Source organism: Primulina eburnea, chromosome 2 (assembly GCF_022965805.1).
Source record: "Primulina eburnea isolate SZY01 chromosome 2, ASM2296580v1, whole genome shotgun sequence".
In the NCBI taxonomy this organism is placed as follows: domain Eukaryota; kingdom Viridiplantae; phylum Streptophyta; class Magnoliopsida; order Lamiales; family Gesneriaceae; genus Primulina; species Primulina eburnea.
Genome location: NC_133102.1, coordinates 9292495 through 9311256, shown reverse-complemented (window position 1 = coordinate 9311256; position 18762 = coordinate 9292495). Strand labels below are relative to the sequence as shown.

Sequence of the window (18762 nt, the reverse complement as noted above, 5' to 3'; positions counted from 1 at the left end):
CAGCTCCTGGTTCAGTTGGTTCAGTTTAAGCTGGTGTGTTGAAATTAGCCTAGCTGATTTCAGTTTGTGCAGAACCAATAGCTTCATCGTCATTTATCAGCATCGTAAGCTTCGATTCAGACTTTGACTTCTGAGGATATTTGTAGATCTTTGTCTTATCTTTCCAACGCATACTGAATCGCTTCATTTCGATAACCGAGCTGAGAGATATGACCAAAATACCGCAGCTGCTCAAACCCAACTGATTGTTGTTTTCGTGTGATCAGTTCGATAATTGAGCGATCAGTTAGACCATGATAACATCCGATTTTTCCCAACTGACGGGCATTACGACTTGTTCCAAATTGAGTTTTCTGATCAGTCCAGTTAGCGGATTGTCATTTGAATCATCCAGCTGGGAGATATCATCAAAAAACCGAAGCTCGCCAGAAATTCAGTTTTTGCAGAATTCGGTTTCAGTTTGCTTCTTGTGTTAACAACTTCACACTTGAGTAAATATGTTAGAAACACAATAACAAGTTTTGTTAACTTCAAAATTAAGATTGCGAACTTGAAAAGCTCCAACAGTTGTGCACAACTGGATTCCACTAAGATAAGCTTGTCGTATTCTGTAAACTGATCGGCTCCTAACTGATGCTCTGAACTAGTAAGTTTAACTGGTATTGAACTGTTTTGGTGAAATCAGTTGGCTCGTCAGCTGAACTGATTCACTTTGAATTGGTCAGTGGGGAACTTCATCAGTTTAACTCTTCATCAGCTGGCCGGGCTTCTGAAGGTCTTTTGTTGAACCACCTATCAACTGAACTGGTCTTTGATATTTCAGTTGTACTAGTTCAGTTTGGCAATCGGTTGAAAATTTCAATTTGTGTCTCGATAGCTTCAGTTTTGGCTCAGTGACTGATCAGTTCGAAGCATGATCAGTTTCAAATTTCTGCGCACTTTGGTAAATTTATTAGAAACAAAATAACAAGTTTTGTTAATATTAAAATCAAGATTGACATGAAATGTTCCAACAGAAGTACACGCACCTAGAAAGTTTGATAGGATTATTAGACCACCTGCTAGATATACGCTTCTTCTTAAATCATGAACAAGGGCATGATGATCCTTGCGTTGGATGTGATCCAATGAACTCTAAAGAAGCAATATCTGATAATGATTCATCCAAATGGCTTGAAGCCAGGCACTCGGAAATGAACTGAATGTATTCAAACCAAGTCTGGGCATTTGTAGATCCACCTAAGGGAATCGTTCCCATAGGATGCAAATGGATCTACAAAAGAAAGCTTGGGATGGATGGAAAGGTATTGACCTTCAAAACAAGATTGGTTTCAAAAGGCTACACTCAAAGGCAAATAATTGACAATGAGGAAACTTTTTCACCAGTAGCTATGTTTAAATCCATTAGTATACTACTAGCCATAGCAGCATGAGATGACTATGAGATATATCAAATGGATGTAAAGACTGCATTCCTCAATAGTGACATTAAAGAAGATATTTATATGTCTCAACCTGAGGGATACACATCAGTAGGAAGTAAAGATAAGGTATGCAAACTTCAGAGATCAATATATGGTCTCAAGCAGGCGTCTAAAAGTTGGAACCTCAGATTTGACAACAGTCAAGGAATTTGGTTTTGCCAAGAATCCTAAGTAACCATGTGTGTATAAGAAATTTATTGAGAGTGCATAGACATTCCTAGTACTTTATATTTATATCCCGCTCATTGAGAATGTTGTAAGATTAATACAATCAACTAAAGTATGGTTAGCAAGTAAATTCTCCATTAAAGATATGGGTGAAGCATCCTATGAATTGGGAATACAAAACTATAAAGATAGATCAAAGAGGATGTTGGGGCTCACCCAAACGACTTATATCGATATCATTCTGAAGATATTCTCTATGGAAGAGTCCCAGAGATGATACTTACGAATGTGTCACGATATTACGCTATCTAAAGCAATGTGCCCCAAAATTGATGACGAGATAGAGATGATGATACATATTTCATATACGTCAGCCATTGATAGTATAATATATGGTATGATATCAACGCGTCCTGATGTTGCTTACACTCTGAGTGTTGCAAGTAGATATTAGGCGAATGTTGGTCCAATGCATTGGAAGGCCGTGAAAGATATTCTTAAGTACCTAAGGAGGACTAAGAACTTGTTCATGGTATATGAGAGTGGAGAATTGAAATTATAAGGCTACACTGATTCTAGCTTCCAAAGTGACGAAGATGATTAGAAATCGACCTCTGGTTTTGTATTCATGGTCAATGGTACGGCTCTTGGAACAGTTCTAAGCAAGACATGGTTTAGGATTCCACCGCTGAATCTAAATATATTGCTGCATCCAAAGAAAAAGTTTGGATGAGTAATTTTTTCCAAGAGTTGGGCGTTATTCCAAATAGATTTGATCCAGTCCCGGTATACTGCGACAACACTGGTGTCGTTGGACAAGCAAAGGAACCAATGTCTCATCATCAATCCAAACATAAACTAAAGAAATTCCACATCATCCTGGAGATTGTGGGAAGAGTAGATATATCATTCAAAAGAGTCACTTCTACAGGTAACGTTGTTGATTCACTTAAAAAGCCCTTGTCTGGACCATTGTTCGAGCATCATCACGAAGCAATGTGATTAAAGTTTATGTGTAGTTGGCTCTAAAGCAAGTGAGAGATTGTTATAGTAGATATCCTGCTAGCCAACGGTTGGCTTAGAGAATTTATTGACTCAAGTATAATAAAAAAATCTTAATTTTATTATAATTTAACTTTTTTATGCTTTCATTTTACTTTATCTGTATACTCATTTAATCAGCATAGATAAAGTCCTTGGTTATGTTTTAATACAAATGAATCGTAATTCGATCTTGAAACTCATTTGCAAACACTGCATATTTGAAATTCGTTCCAAGTCGATTCAGCCACCTAAAAATAAAGATAAATGTCGCTTGAAATTGAGACTACATCCATGATGTTGTATACCGTGTTTCATGGTAAGGTCATAGAGGTGTCCAATCATGCAGATAGGTAATCATACGATGATTGTATCGAACAACCCTCCCTCGGACATTCCAAGTGGTTATCATTCATCGAGAAGAAAAGTCTGTGGTTGTGATTATACATTATTAGTCCTTACGACCCGGGAGAACACTGGGGCTCTACATACTAGGGTTGGGTTTTGACTCGTTTACCGACTCCGCGAGGGTCAAAAGATGGCGAGGTTGGGTGCAATTGCAACATGTGTAGGAGCCAGTACATTGTAGTCGGAGATTCACCGTCGACCTACGGGTGTGGATATCCTATGTGATCTAATGAAATAGTAGTGCATGAAATCTCCGGCCAGAGTGTGAGATGTACATTAGGGAAATAGTTCTCTGTTTGTACATACGATAACACTATGAATATTTCATGATTGTATCACATAGATATTGAATTTAATATGCAGCCTTCGATGAATCAATGGTTGCAGATTCGATCGGGATATATGAGATAAAGGGACCGTACTGTATGTTAATCATAACCGATTGGTTTTTGCAAACACTATTAGTGATACCTAGAGAATCATGGGGCGATGCTACTAGACGCTCTTATCATTATTCGATGGGTTCAATCAGAAGATAATTTCTGACATTCTCATTATCAATGGTTGGTATATGGAATGGGGCAATTTAGGGTAAGTCCGCATAAAGGATTATGTCCTAAATCACAAAAAGTTTTAAGCCCACAACTAGCTATATCCCTGAACGATTGAAGCTCACACAAGCACTGGTGTACTTATTTCTGTTGAGATAATGAATTCAATAAGTTGAATTTATAAGAAATAAGTTTGATATGATCAATTGATAAGCTTATAAATAAATTTTATAAAAGCTTATAGAAATTTTGAGAGCATGAATGCTAAAGACAATCAAAAGAAGTACACCTGTCTTATTTAGACATTGATAATCTCAAAATTAAATTGTGCATCATAATGAGGGATGTCAATGGGGCGGGTATGGGGCGGGTATGGCTAAATCCAAGACCCACCCCATGAAGAAAACTTAGACCCATTACCCACCCCACCCCGGTTAAATATTCTTCGTAACCACCCCACCCCGAATACGAAACGGGTCCGGGTAGACCCGTGAGACCCGTGAGACCCGAATTTTTTTAAAATGAAAACAATAATATTCTTCTCACATGACTGAATTATGAAACAAAAAAATTTCTAAATAAAATACAATAGAAAACTAATTCATATCTTCAACCACACTTAATAATAAAAAACAAATTATTTTTATGACATAAAAAATTACATAAAAAAGAGATATTAGCATATAGTTAATAGTTATGGTGGTGTAGGGTTTTATTTATAATTGATCTACCTATTTGGATAATAAACTAATGTCCAACCCAATTAAAAATTCAATTAACCTAAAGAATCAAATATGTCTATGGTTGACCTTGAAATGGGTTGCTAAAAAATGAAAATTAATAAAACTAAAACCATATACTATTTATATCTACATATACGGGGTGGGTATGGGGCGGGTATTATAGGACCCATGACCCGCCCCATACCCAGACGGGTCTGAAAAATTAGACCCGAGACCCTCCCCATGACCCATTTAATATGCCCAAACCCGTCCAGATGGGGCGGGTCCATTGCGGGTCTGGGTTTTACCCAGACCCATTGACATCCCTAATCATAATAATGAACAAGTTGAAATTGTCACATCGATGATATTGGATCGTCGATTGAGATTATGATGAGATTAATATAAGGGGTGTATGGATCATAGACTTGTAAGAGTATAAGCCCATCATGTTAATTAATTAAAGTTCAAATGGACTTTAATAATTAAATTATATTTTAATTGAGTTAAAATATAGTCTATTAAGTTTTTATAAAATATGGTATTGATTAATGCAATATGGAAATATTCATGATACCATAATTTTAAAAACTTGCACACAAAGCAAAGTAATATTAATGCATGATATTCTCAAAAATATATGTATTAAAATTTGAGATTGGTTTTGATATGGTATGCAATTAGAATCTATAAATGATGGTTTAGAAATTTAATAAAGATTTTATTATTTTTATTGCATAGGAGGCATTCAAAACATTCTTTATAGACAAGACAAAAATGTCAGCTCTCGAAATCCTATTTCTCTTGCAAGAAAAATTCAGCTTATCCTAATTAATAGTATTAAGTCGATTTATTTTTGTGTTCTATAATTTCTAGTGTAAGTAGAAGAGGAACAAGTAATCCGCTCGTGGACCTGATTCGAAGATCGAAGAAGGAGATTCGAATAAAGTTCGTAAAGACATACAACAATAGCTACATTATTCAAAGACGGATGTAGAAATTAAAGTTAGGATGAGCTTGAACTTTATATATATATATATATATATATATATATATATATATATATATGATCTTGATATATTTTTTTAAAAAAAAAACTATTGTTTCTAGCGTATTTGAAATAAGAGAATTACTTTTCACAAAAGAAGTTTAACCAATATCATTTTTCAAAATTTATATATTATTTAAATTAATATGTAACCACATAAAAAGTAATACTTAAAAATTTTTAAAAAAGAAATGGTTTGCACTCGTAGAGATACTATTGTCTGACGTGTGAGAATTAAAAAATGAAGTTCCCGATAACTTTAGCTTTTTTGTATCTGGTACAAAGAATTTGAAATTATGGACACATTGAATCACGTAATATTTTTTAAAAATATCAGACTGTGCTTAAATCTCTATATATATTTACCAAATAAAGTAAACTTAGAATTAGCTTGAATCTATATAAATCCTTGTAAAAAAAAATAGGCTGGGCTACAGCCTAGGACGGGCCAAGCATAGGTCCGTCTTTGAGTCACTATTGTATATTATTCATTAAATGTATATTACAAAACATCATATGTATTTTTTTTTCGTTTAAATCATACGGATGTCTAAATATTAATTTGAAAGTCAAAATAAATTTTTTAAACTTCTGTTTACGATTTAGATATGACAAACCGATTACTCAACATATCTGAACTCAAGCATTCCCGAAGAATCCATTGAACCGAAGTGGTCGAAACTTCTAAATACATTTTTTTTTACATATGGACCCACAAATTTGTGTGACGTGAAAAAGTAAATGTAACTTAAAGTAAATTGATACTTATTACCATTTGATTATTTTAACCATGACAAAAGTAAATTGAGTTAATTTGAGCTTGTAACTTACAAATACGCACATTGGCCCGGAAATGGGAATAATTAATAAACTTACTACCATATTGTGGAACACGTTATGTGCGTTTTGTAAAAAAATAAATAACGAATTTATATATTTTTGAGATTGAAATGGAAGGAGATAAAAAAAATATAATTTTTTTTTGTAATATAGTAAAATCATATAATTAGTTTGACAAGTTGTAAAGTGTTCTGGGTGGATAAATTAAAAATTATATCATAACTCTGTATAGTTATTTTCGGCAGTGGCAGAGCCAGGTTTTCATTTTTACCCAGGCCGGAATAATTTAAATAATTGTTGAATTAATATTGACAAATAGAGCCCCGAGCTATCAGAAAATAAGACAAAATTTTATGTATTAAAAATATCGGAAAAACTAGTTACCCGGACTACCATCTGTGCGGAGCAACACATGGCTCTGCCCGTGATTTTAGGGTGTTCTTGTAAAGCAGAAAACCATTTCTTGCGATTCAGATAATGAAATATTTATTATACAAATTACAAAAATGATTTTAGTAGTTTTCTAGGAAAAAAAATGAAAAATGATGAACAGTACTGCTTGGTTGAAGCTCTTAGTAGGCCGAGTTCAGATAAAAGTATACACCAGCTAATACTGCAGCTCCAATTGCAATCGCAAAGGGCAATGCCTGCCTGCATGATACACATAATATAAACTTATTATATTAAATTATATAAAGATTTCAAACAGAACAAGAATGATCAATAACTAGTTTAATTAACCATCCAAGAATTTAAAAAAAACAAACTTTGTTTTTACCCAACAGCTTCGTCTCTCTTTATCTGTGCTTTCCTTGCTTTACGAACATCGGTTTCATTCGCGTTTTTGGTGACGGATGGCTCGTATAACTTAAACCTCCTCTTTGGGGCACCACAAACTGCAAAATATCTATATAATTGAACAAATATATATATGTATGTATGTATATGATATCTTCATTCTAATTCTATATAGAGTTCCAAAAGGCTAAGATGATGCATTTATGGTGTGTATGATATGATAAATTTACATGGTTACCAGGACAAAAGTACTTGTCAGGCAATTTCTCGAAAGGAGTCTTGTCACTATAAATATAGCTGCATCACAATGCAAACGAAATCAGTTTTATGACTATGGACACTGAATACTAATATTGCGAAAGGGATTCATTCAAAATTAAATGGCGAAGAAATTTATGCATTTTTTGCAAGAATGCATTTTTGATTGTTTAGAAACTTAGAAACTAATAGAATAATATAAGTTAATGTCAAACAAATATATAAAAATAATGAACATCTTTTCATTCACATCAAATTGACAAATTTTCCCCCGACAAGCTAAAAAGTTGCTGAAAATCATCAGTTACACTAATATTTACAAATTGAACAAATATCTCGAAAACAATTCTATGAAATTGAGATTGAACACGTACCCACAATCACGGCAAATGTAAGATTGTTTGGAAGCGATGCGCATAGAGTATTTGGGCGCCGCCGTAGCTAGCGGTTTAGGCGGCAGCAAGAGGTGAAGGGATGGCATGAAGAAGGATGATTTGAGAGCAAAACGGTCCGCAGGCGGGGGCAGACCTGGCGGCGGGAGTGGTTTAGAGGCATGGAGAGCGGTGTTGGGTGCCAACGCCATTCCTGAAGTAAAATATTTGTTCTGTTTGGGTGAAGTGTGGTGATATGAAGTGATAAGAGATGAGGAGCATAACTCTGAGTGGCGTGGCTGTCGTTTGTTCCCACACAAACCAATTATATCCCACCAACTTTTATTTTCTTCTACAACTTTTGCCTAATTTATTTTAATAATGTAAAAAATAAAAATTTATGATAGAGAATAAAATCTTAAACACACAAAATATATTACATTACACACTTTATAAAATTTTTTCACTCAATTCTGTATCTTTTTCACAAATTGAGAGACCTATTTATAGAATTTATTTGAAAATAATCAAAAAATAATTACATCATTACACACATTATCGCACACTAATTTTCAATATTTTCAACTCTTATTTTCAACATTTCTCCTTGTGATATTGATCTAATGATACAATAATTGTTTTCATTATATATTTTTATATTGTCCCGTTAAAAACCTTACTAGGAAAAACCTATTGAGAAAAAAACCTATATTCTGAATTTTTTCATAGGAAGTGCTTTTGTAACGTCCCAAAAATCTGAAGGTCCACGTGAACCACATGCATGCAAGTTATTAAATTTCTTTGATATTTTATTAAATTGTTTTAAAGCATTAAATGCTTGTTTATTTCATTAGATTATGTTTAATTATTTTTATGTATTTTATGCATAATTATTGCATGGTAGAATTTATTTATTTCATTAAATCGTGTTTAACTATTTTATGCATTTTATGCATAATTCATGCATGCTAGGATTTAATTCATGATTTATTTTAAAGTTCACGCATTAGGGTTTCTAGGTGCATTTCACGTTCGAACGAGGATCGGAGACCGGAGAATTTTCAGAGAAATTATTTTATTTAATGATTAATTTTTATTAACTGATATAAGGTGTTTTTAAGGCTACTTTTCAAAAATGGTATTTTTCTGGGTATTTTTACCCGCATGATTTTAATTTTTAACGGTACGCAAATTTTATCGAATCGGGTGACTTTTTAAGGGTTCGGCTAATATTTTCAAAATCTTTCCAACACGAAATATTTTTCGGGAGTGTGTTTGGATTTAATGGGCCTACTTTAAAGTTTGTTGAGCTTAAATATCTTTTTAAACCTTTAAAATAAATTTAAGAGCCCATTAGTTGGTTTGTTAACCATTTTTATATTATATAATTTACCCTAAACACACCTTAACCTAAACCTAATAGTTTCCACCAGCCGACACCATCGTTTTCAGAACCCCTCCCCTCGGCTTCACCCCCAGCAGCTGAAAGGAGTGGATTTCTTCACCATTCTTGCAAAGAAAAGTTTCCCCGGTGTCTCCTCCGTCTCGTTTCGTTCATCAACTACCTAAGGCACGCATTGTATCTATTTTTCTCGCATCACACATGTTATATATTCTGTTGCATGCATTGTTGCATAAGAACTCTCGATCCAGCATGAGGGTGAAAAGCTTTCAATTTTTGTTCACGTTGCTCTCATTCTTGTTTATGTCTCACGCTTTCTTGGTGATCTGTGCAAGGGGCTGCTGTAAGGGGCTGTGCTAAAGTGTAAGACGTTGTCGTTTAAGCCTGGAGTCACGATCTGCACTTGGGGTGAGGGAGCCGAGAGTTTGGGGCTTGGGGTGGTTCGAATTCTATCGAGCAGGGGCTGCGGCTGTGCATGGACTCGAACCCAGCCATGTCTCAGTCATTGTAATGTCTGGTATGATGTTAGGAGTGGAACATAGGCATTTGGTTGAGGGTGAAGCTCGGTCCTTGGAGGTATAGTTGAATCGAGAGTTAATGGGGGCTAGAACCAATCGGCTTCTGCGTGACTTGTTCAGCAGCATTATGCTTTGTTTTGGGTTAGTTTAGAAGAGTCATTAGGACCCTAATGGTGAGGCTTAAAGGTTGTACAGGTGGTGGTAGAGGGAAGGACCGAAAGGTGTAGGAGTTGGGACCATGTGTTGTGTGATGATTGTAGAAAGTGGTGGCCGAGAACATTCTAGGAAATTAGGTGCTGGCCGAAGTTTCATGAATTTAAACGAATTAAATTAAGTAGTAAATGATTTAGAATGGGTTGTTTAAGTTATGGTCCAAGTTGGGAAAAATTTGGTTCAGTTTCGAGTCGATTAGGGTTAAAATTGGGACTCGGTCCAAGTTTTAAAACGAATCGGTTAAGCTGTGAATTTGGCTCGATTTTACGTCTAGGAATACTTTTAATATGTTTTGGGATGGTTTAAGGAGTTTGGTAAGCTTCGGGTCAATTTTAGAGGTCCAGGGGTAAAATGGTAATTTTTGGATTTCCAGGGGCAAAATGGTCATTTTGCACCCGGGGTGAGATTTTGGTCCTGGCAGCGTCCCGAGCACAAATTTATGATATTTTAAATGTTTATGCATCATGATCAAGATTTTAAGATTTTATGAAGATATACGTCGCATGCTTGGATTTAAGAAAAATTGCATTTATTCATGATTTTTATAAGTGATGAAAATGATAATGTTTTGAAAGATGAGAATTAGTTGTGGCTATCGAAGTATATGTAAATGTTTAAGATGTATATGTAAATGATGATGATGATGATGATGATGATGATGATGAGGCCTAGGCACAGTGGATGGTAATCATGTCACTGATGTCCGACAGCCGCCCGGTACCGCGGTTCTATGTATGATGGATCCATCGTAAATGATGATGTACGATAGTCACCTCTAATGAACTGAATTCACCAAAGGAAATGATAAATGATCAACGATGAATGATAAACGATGAATGATGAATGATAAAGATGATTAACGATGAGCTGTTTTGACACGTCATGATTTTACACGACACGTTTATGTTACGTTTTAAAGTTCATGAAAGGTATATTGAGTATGATATTTTTCACTGTTGTGTGCTATGTATATATATTTGCTATTAACGGTGCAGGTGTGTTGAGTCTTTAGACTCACTAGGCGTGTGTGATGCAGGTGAGCTTAATGATGAGGAGACGGGAGGTGCTGAACTCTGAGTAGGTAGACCTGGTGTGGTGACACGACCCGAGGACCACACATGTTTTCCGCATTACGATTTATGATATTGAGAGATGAATATTTTCATATGTTGATGATTTTAAGATTTTTATAAGTTTATGTTTTCGTATGATTATGGATGAGTTTAGTTATTTTTAAACGACGCTATTTTTATTGTCAAGTATTTAAGATCATTTTTAAATCTTATATTTTCTGTAGAGCGCATGCATGCGAAGTGTTTAAATGATATCTCGAAAATGCAAGCTTTTAAAAAAAAAAAAGATTTTATTTCCGCATTTTTAAAACGAGTAGACGTTTCAGCTTTTGTAAAGAGATCTGATGAATTTTCATTTGATTGAATGTAACAAATATCAATATCTTTATTATTCTCAAGCTTTTGGATGAATGTGAAGAACTTAGGGAGAATATGTTTAGTTCTGTCGTTTTTTATGTATCTTTCATTCATTTGAGTAACACATGCATCATTATCTTCATATAGTGTCACAGACTTCTTGTTGAATGATAATCCCCATGAGATTTAGATATGCAGGATCATTGATTTTAGCCACACACATTCACGGCTTTCTTGATGTAGTGCAATAATCTCGGCTTGATTTGATGAAGTTTTTACGAGTGCTTGTTTCTGTGAACGACAAGAAATTATAACGCCTCCAAGAGTAAATACATATTCGGTTTGGGAATGTGCCTTGTGTGGATCAGATATATGGGGACCCGGACGCTAATTCATGTCTTAATTATTGTTAATGTTAAATATAACAATTAAGAAAAGTGGGATTAAATTTTTTTTCTTTTTAAATTATAAATACGGAAACGAACAGCAATCTATCTGATATACATATCAAAATTAAAGTGCAAATCATGTACTACATGTCTCTATCTCAACTAGGTTCAACGACTATACATCCAGTGCTGAATCCTATTCTGCTTCTGGGCCCGGATCTCCACGCTAATTATAATCTCATCCTTTTTCTGATCCTGATCATGTCCCACCTGTTGTCATGCACACATACAAACAAGACAAAAGCTGGATAACTCCGGTGAGAGCTATATTCCCAGTATAAACCATGTATACATGCAATCATATAAACTGATATAAAAGCATGAATTAGATCTCATTACATGTATCATAATCGAACAACATGAATCGTTATCAAACTGTAAATAAACCATAAATCGTAATCTACGAAACATAAATTAATACAGGTCTGCAAATCAAACTCCTAACTCGACGTCTCAGACTCGACTCATCTCTCATCTAGGGATCTCGGTCTGAATAAGAACGTAACAAGTCTCCCACCTAACTCTTCCGTTCGCGGTGGTGGTACTTCCTTATTCCTGGACTTTGGTCTACTCTATATGGATCAATCAGCATTAAGGACCTCTCTGTTACTTAAGCCCATCGATATACCAAACGTCCAGTGTCTTGGCACATCTGCCAAAGACTTGGCACTTAAGCCAATCCTACTTTGACAATGTGCAATGGGCCAGTGACTACTCTGTCACAATTCAACCCCTCTATCAGTGACTCTCACTCAATAGCTATCTGCTATACACTGTTGTTCTATACGTCAATAGAATAAGCATACTCAGACAAATAATACAAAAGTATGAAAACAATCAACCAAAGACTATATAATTTGCTATAAATCAATAGACTAAGCATATTAATCTCAGGAATCACAAATATCAATGCAATAAATAAAGTATGTGGTTTAGGGAAACAAGAATTAAATCTAACTCAAGTCGATCTCCCGTTTAACATCGATTTATACATTTCTCTTCTCGATCTGACGAAGTCGAAGTCTCTAATTCAAATCTGTCCATACCCAATCTGTCAATGACAATATCGAATAGACACAATATCAATAGACAACTCATTCAATACCTGTTCTGATCAATACTCAATTCAAGGCATAATCTGATCAATGTCAACGATATAACAATACAATCTATCAATACTGAATCTGATCAAATGTCAATCTGCTGATGTTTCAACGACATAACCATACAATCTCAGTAACCATATCAATCTCAACATCACAGATATAATATCACAACTCATAATCGATATCAATACGAATCATAATCTTCAATAATAACAGATAACAATAGCAAATCTATATAATCCCGATCATATCAACTCTAAAAAATCATAACAATTATATAATCAGTCCATTCTTCGATCTGAATTCAATTATATACTGATCAGTATACCTAGAACACAATATATCAGTCAAATTATAATTCCCCCAATATCATAATTTAAAACGATATCAGAATTCAATAAAATTTACGTCCTGTTGTAGTTGTCGTTGCTAGGAACTCAGTGCTGTACTCAGATTTTAAATCTAACGGACGGATATTTCGCAACCCACAATCAAAATTAAAACTTGAGCTTCTTTCTTCCTTTGCTTCTAAGAAGAGTAAAGCTTGTTATATATATATATATATATATATATATATATATATATCAATTTGCATAAAGAAACAAGTGGCTCATCTTCGTTTTGCGCGCATATGCGCGCCCAAGCCCCGTGCATATGCGCCGGAAGTTCTATCCGGAAAATTAGCAACTGGACTGCTCGCGCATATGCGCGCACACAAGCCGCGCATATGCGCGAGACCTTATGGTCACGCACAATTCCTTCCACACAACTCATGCGCCCATCTCGCGCATATGCGCGATCTGCCCATCTCGCGCATATGCGCGAGGTGTACTGTCCTCGCACATTTGTCGTGTCTTTTCTCGTCTTTCCTGGTATGATCCTTTCCGTCTATAATCACATTACTTATCACCAAATGATTTCAACTCACGGTAATCAAAATCTCGGGCCTTACAAGATAAATACCCAACATCATTATAACCAATTATACTTTGATTGATATCTTTTGAATACCAAAAACCCAAGTCTGTCATTCCTTGTAGATAACAGAATATATGTTTAATTTCGTTCCAGTGTCTCTTTATTGGATATGAGATAAATCTTGTCCATAAATTTACAGCAAAAGATATATCAGGTCTTGTACAATTTTCAAGAGACATAAGGGCACCAATAGCAGTTAAACATGGTACTTCTGGACCAAGAATAACTTCATCATCTTCACATGGACGGAGTAGATCATTTTCTATGTTAATGATCTAACAACCATTAGAGTACTTAAATGATTTGATTTATCTATATTAAAACGTTTAAGGATCTTTTCTGTATAATTTGACTGGTGAACAAATATTCCACATTCTTTTTGTTCAATTTTAAAATCCGGACAATACTTTGTTTTTCCAAGGTCCATTTCAAATTCTTCCTTCAAATATAACACAACTTCTTGAATTTCCTTAATCGTTCCAATGATGTTTAAATCATCAATATATACAGCAATAATTATGTATCCGGATGTTTTTTTCTTAATGAAAAGACAAGGACATATGAATTGTTTTCTTAAATTCAAAAACGTTGCGTTTATTTAGCGAATCCAATTCAACCTAAATGATCTTTCCATTTTATCCAGTTCTGTTGATTTTTACATCAACCAAAAGATTTTGATTCATGGTCTTCATTGTCATTTATTATGTTAAATGTCACACTGTAAGAAAATATCTCATCCATTTTTTTATATCTTTTCGATTCCAAATTTTTCCAGTATTAATATAACTGATAGAGCTTTCACGATTCTTTTTAGTTTGTGGTATTAATAGAACATTTTCATAATCATGTCTTTCTGCCGAACTATCATTTTCTATTTTGTGATCATCGTGTTTCTATGTACATTTTCTTTTTTCAAGATTTTTATCCTTAGAACCAACTGCCTTCCACACTCAATCGTTTTATGACATCATGAGTATCTTAAATTTGTTTCTTTGGAATTTTAATTCGAGTACGGACATTTACAGCATGCATATATGATTTAATTACTTTTTTTGTATCTGCAAATGTATCTGATATTTGATTTACTATTCTTTGCAAGTATACAATTTGTTGTACATCTTTTTCACATTGTTTAGTTTTTGGATCAAGATGTAACAATGATGATGCATACCATGTAATTTCCTTTTCGATATGTTTTTTTCTCCTTAACATTGGGAAGATTTCCTCGTTAAAATGACAATCATCGTATTTAATTCGAGCTCCACCCTCAAATTATTTAATTCGAACAATGCAATTAAACAAGCAACTTGTCTCATCCCAATTTCAGATGCTATGATTTTTTGTTATCTAGTCTTTGTACCTAAAGATTGTTTGTTGAAGATCATCTCAAATTTGAGCCCGAACTTAAGCAGAAGGCACGGCTAAGGATAAGAAGTTTCCATTTTGGATGCTTCTAGAATGCTCAAAAGAATTAAATTTCACACATGATTTCTGTACCATCCTTTTTCCTGCTAAAATGCTCAGCTTGATAACACATTGAGTCAACCACAGTTACGACCACTTATACTACATCCAAAACAGTAGCACCATAAACTATCAAACAAACAAAAGATTGTGAAATGGGAACATGTATCACTTGAAACAGGAAATAAGTAATTTTCCACTCGGGTAAACAATTTCAGTGAAGGCAAACATAGAGAGCCAAATATCATAGAAAAAACTAAATTTATTATGCATAGAAATCTTCCATATGCAAAAATAAATGTTACCATTCAAAAGCCAAATGCTAATTGGATAGTAAAAAATTGTGTTGTTGGAGGCAAGGAAGATAATAAAAGACTTTGGTAGCTAACAGAAAGGAGCAGATGTTAAATGTCCTCCAAAGAACCAATAATCTCAAATATAAATATAAATGACAATAAGCAGCTAAATAAGGATACAAGTTGAAGCCCATACATAAACAGCACAATGACAATTATAAATATTATGCTACAAGCTTGCCAATGTGATGAACACAAAAATCTGAATAAAGTCAAAAAATTAAAATACGTTGATACACTTTCTGGTGATCTTTTCAAGAGAAAATTATTAGTTGGAAGTTGGAACAAAATTAAAACTCCTTGTATTCTTCATCGGATAACTTAGCTGTTTCAAGTTCAAGTTGCCAAAGATGGTTACTTCTAGGAATGACTTCTGGATTTACGGAGAAAAACATCGATAGGGAAAAAAAACCAGCACACCCACATTCCCAATTGAAGGACCAGTTGGCTAAACTGATGACATTAAGTTGCCGAAGATGAACAATTCGTAATAGCTTTGTCTACGTTTATTCATTTGTGTGCGTTAATTCTTTTTACATAATCATATAGTCTAAAAACAAAAACCCCCGATCAAGCTAAATATGAACATATCCAACTAATTCGCTTTCCAAAACAATTACAAATGGCAATCTAGCCGTTAGATAACTCAACAAACAAAATGCCTAGAGGGGAAAGATTTTAGCTTTCTTATGCATTTGTACCCAATTTCCAAAAACTACACCATTAATACAACAAATCTACCTTAAAACAATTAAAATGCAGGAAAAGTCGATGCGTAATTTGGTAACACATAAACCGACCAAAACCCACATTGAAATAAAGGGAATAAAATACAAAAGTAGGCGTATTACAGTGAAATTGATGCCAGGATGATCAGAGCCCCAAAAGATATCGTGATCTACAACATCGAAATTCCCCGAAACGGTGTCTCCTTCATAAAACACGTACTCGAACACGCATTCTAAGTCGTTTACGGTCACCGAAAGGGCCATTACAAGTTTCACCATAGCCAGAAACAGGAACACCAACAGGGTGTAAACCACCCTGGCGCCCCACAATCTTCACCTACTCTCCATTAGAGATCCTATTTTCGGAGCCCCGGGTTCGAGTTCCGAGCGGGTTTTTGATGAAGCCGAAGACCTTTGATTCTTGGGTTTCTGGGTCTCGGAGAGTGAAGTAGATGGCAGAAGACATTTGATTTGGGTTTCTTAAGTTGCAGAAGACCTTACTCAATACAACACAAACAACCAAGAATCGAATACAAATCTCACCTCAATCGGCAAATTAATCTTGCACAGACAACTTCGATTTCTTCTCGATTCCGTACAGAAAAGAGGTGCAGGGGCTTGAAGAAGAACTTCCTCAACTCTACGCTTCTTTTCCGGTGCTCTGGCGGCGCTCGCCGGAAAACGTCGTGGTGAGGGAAAGAGCAACGGAGTAGAGTTGGGGAAGTTCTTTCTTTCTTTTCATGGGAATGAATTGGGGGAATGGGTTTTGCTGCTTTTTTTTTTTTTTTTCCTTTTAATTAAATTTTTTTTTAGTTTTTAATGATTTTTTATAATATTGGAAAAATAGATAAAATAATATAAGAATATTTGGGTTGGAAAAATATTAATGAAGAGAAACAAACGTTTCTCACCATATAAAAAATGACATCAATTAAAAATGTCAGGATAACTAATTTAATATGATTTTTTATTTTATACATTATTAATTTTTTACAAGTGTCATTATTAAGTATTTGTAACAACATTTAATTAAAAGTATCTACAAAAAAAGTGTCACAATATCTATTTATTGTTGTAGTGCGCAACAAATACAATACTACAAAGAGTACCAAAGGAAGCTAACAAGTGTGGCTGGAAGCAATCAAACAACATCAATTATTAAGGGTGTAGTGTACTTAGTGTCTTTTGGAAGCAGTGATTTTGTTCATAATTATTATGTGAACCCTTTCATCTACATAGCCTACACTCATGATCAGTACTCTTCTTATCTTGTTGGCATCTTCACAAATATCGTCGAGGTATAAATAAGTACCATATATACCATGTTGCTTGAATGCACAACCTTGCTTGTACTCTTTCGCCTCAGGAAGGTTTCTAATTTCGCAATAAAATTTACTCGTCTATCTCTTCTATCAAGCAAGTGTATACTTGAATTTATTCTTATTGATATATGTCAAAGGCTCAAAAGATTCTAATTTCAGGAAAAAGTTACTTATCAGAGACGTCATTATAAAACTATTTTTAATTTTTTACACACAAAAACTATATACTAATAAAGTTTCACCTAAACGGCTGGACGCGAAGCAATCTGACTTTCAAGTTCCGTGCAGAGAAGAACATTTTTGCACGAGCTGAGATGCCGAGAATGGATACGACTTATGTTGTTACGCTCAAATGAGAGAACGACGGAAGAGAAGTTGATGCATAAGAGAATTATTGGGTATTTGTATTGGGCTTCAATTTAGTTTAGAAAGTTGAAACCCTATTGTGGAAAATATTTTTTTTAAAAAAAAAAATAGGATGAGTCGCGTGGTTCAGGTTACTAGGTGACCTGATATTTTTTCAAGTCAACCTGAATCCCGCTAAAAAAAATTGCGGATTTGAACTAAGGTCCGACCCGAACACGAAAATCACAAATCGAAACCCGATATTTTCGTGTCGGCTCGTGTCGGGTTCATTTTTGACACCCCTACAATAATTTAATAAATTATGGAAAAGAATATTTTGATACAAGTATTTTAAAAGTACTATAATCTAATAAAAAGGGTAAATTGTAGATAAATCTCTAAAACTCAACTCAAATTTATTCTAACTTTCTACACCTAAAAACATTTGTCTAAGCTCCATAAAATGTTAAAAATGACAAAAATACACCTTATAAGTGTAATTTCTAATGATTGATTTTCTGGGCCGAAAAATGGTATCAGAGCTTAGGTAAAATCATTTCAAACATGCAAAATTATTATTAACTAATTAAATGTTTGAGGAGGAGAATTTTCTCGAATTACATGAATCTGAACCCAGGTTCAAGATTAATTCTTGACAGGAACTATTCCAAAAATTTGGAATACTGCAACAGTAAAATCTAACTAACGTTAGATATCAAGAAGAAACCTATCAGAATCTTAATGTAAGCTTATGATTCAAAA

General features: G+C 34.3%; 1 protein-coding gene across 1 annotated transcript; it reads right to left on the bottom strand.

The window, feature by feature from the left end:
• Positions 1–6731: 6731 nt before the first annotated feature.
• On the bottom strand, positions 6732–17084 carry LOC140822933 (uncharacterized). The gene is made up of 5 exons (XM_073183928.1): positions 16457–17084; positions 7693–8054; positions 7299–7357; positions 7041–7158; positions 6732–6913 (listed from the first exon to the last, which is right to left on the bottom strand). The coding sequence occupies exons 1-5, from the start codon at positions 16610–16612 to the stop codon at positions 6835–6837; spliced, it is 774 nt and encodes a 257-aa protein (XP_073040029.1). The 5' UTR covers positions 16613–17084; the 3' UTR covers positions 6732–6834.
• Between the last annotated feature and the right edge of the window lie 1678 nt (positions 17085–18762).

What these genes read in the sequence shown, in the direction of transcription:
- LOC140822933 (XM_073183928.1), bottom strand. Translation starts at nt 16,612, where the DNA reads ATGGTGAAACTTGTAATGGCCCTTTCGGTGACCGTAAACGACTTAGAA. An exon ending in ATCCTGGCATCAATTTCACT is followed by an intron (nt 8,055 to 16,456) that starts GTAATACGCCTA and finishes AAAATAAATTAG; the next exon opens with GCAAAAGTTGTAGAAGAAAA. An exon ending in TACATTTGCCGTGATTGTGG is followed by an intron (nt 7,358 to 7,692) that starts GTACGTGTTCAA and finishes ATTGTGATGCAG; the next exon opens with CTATATTTATAGTGACAAGA.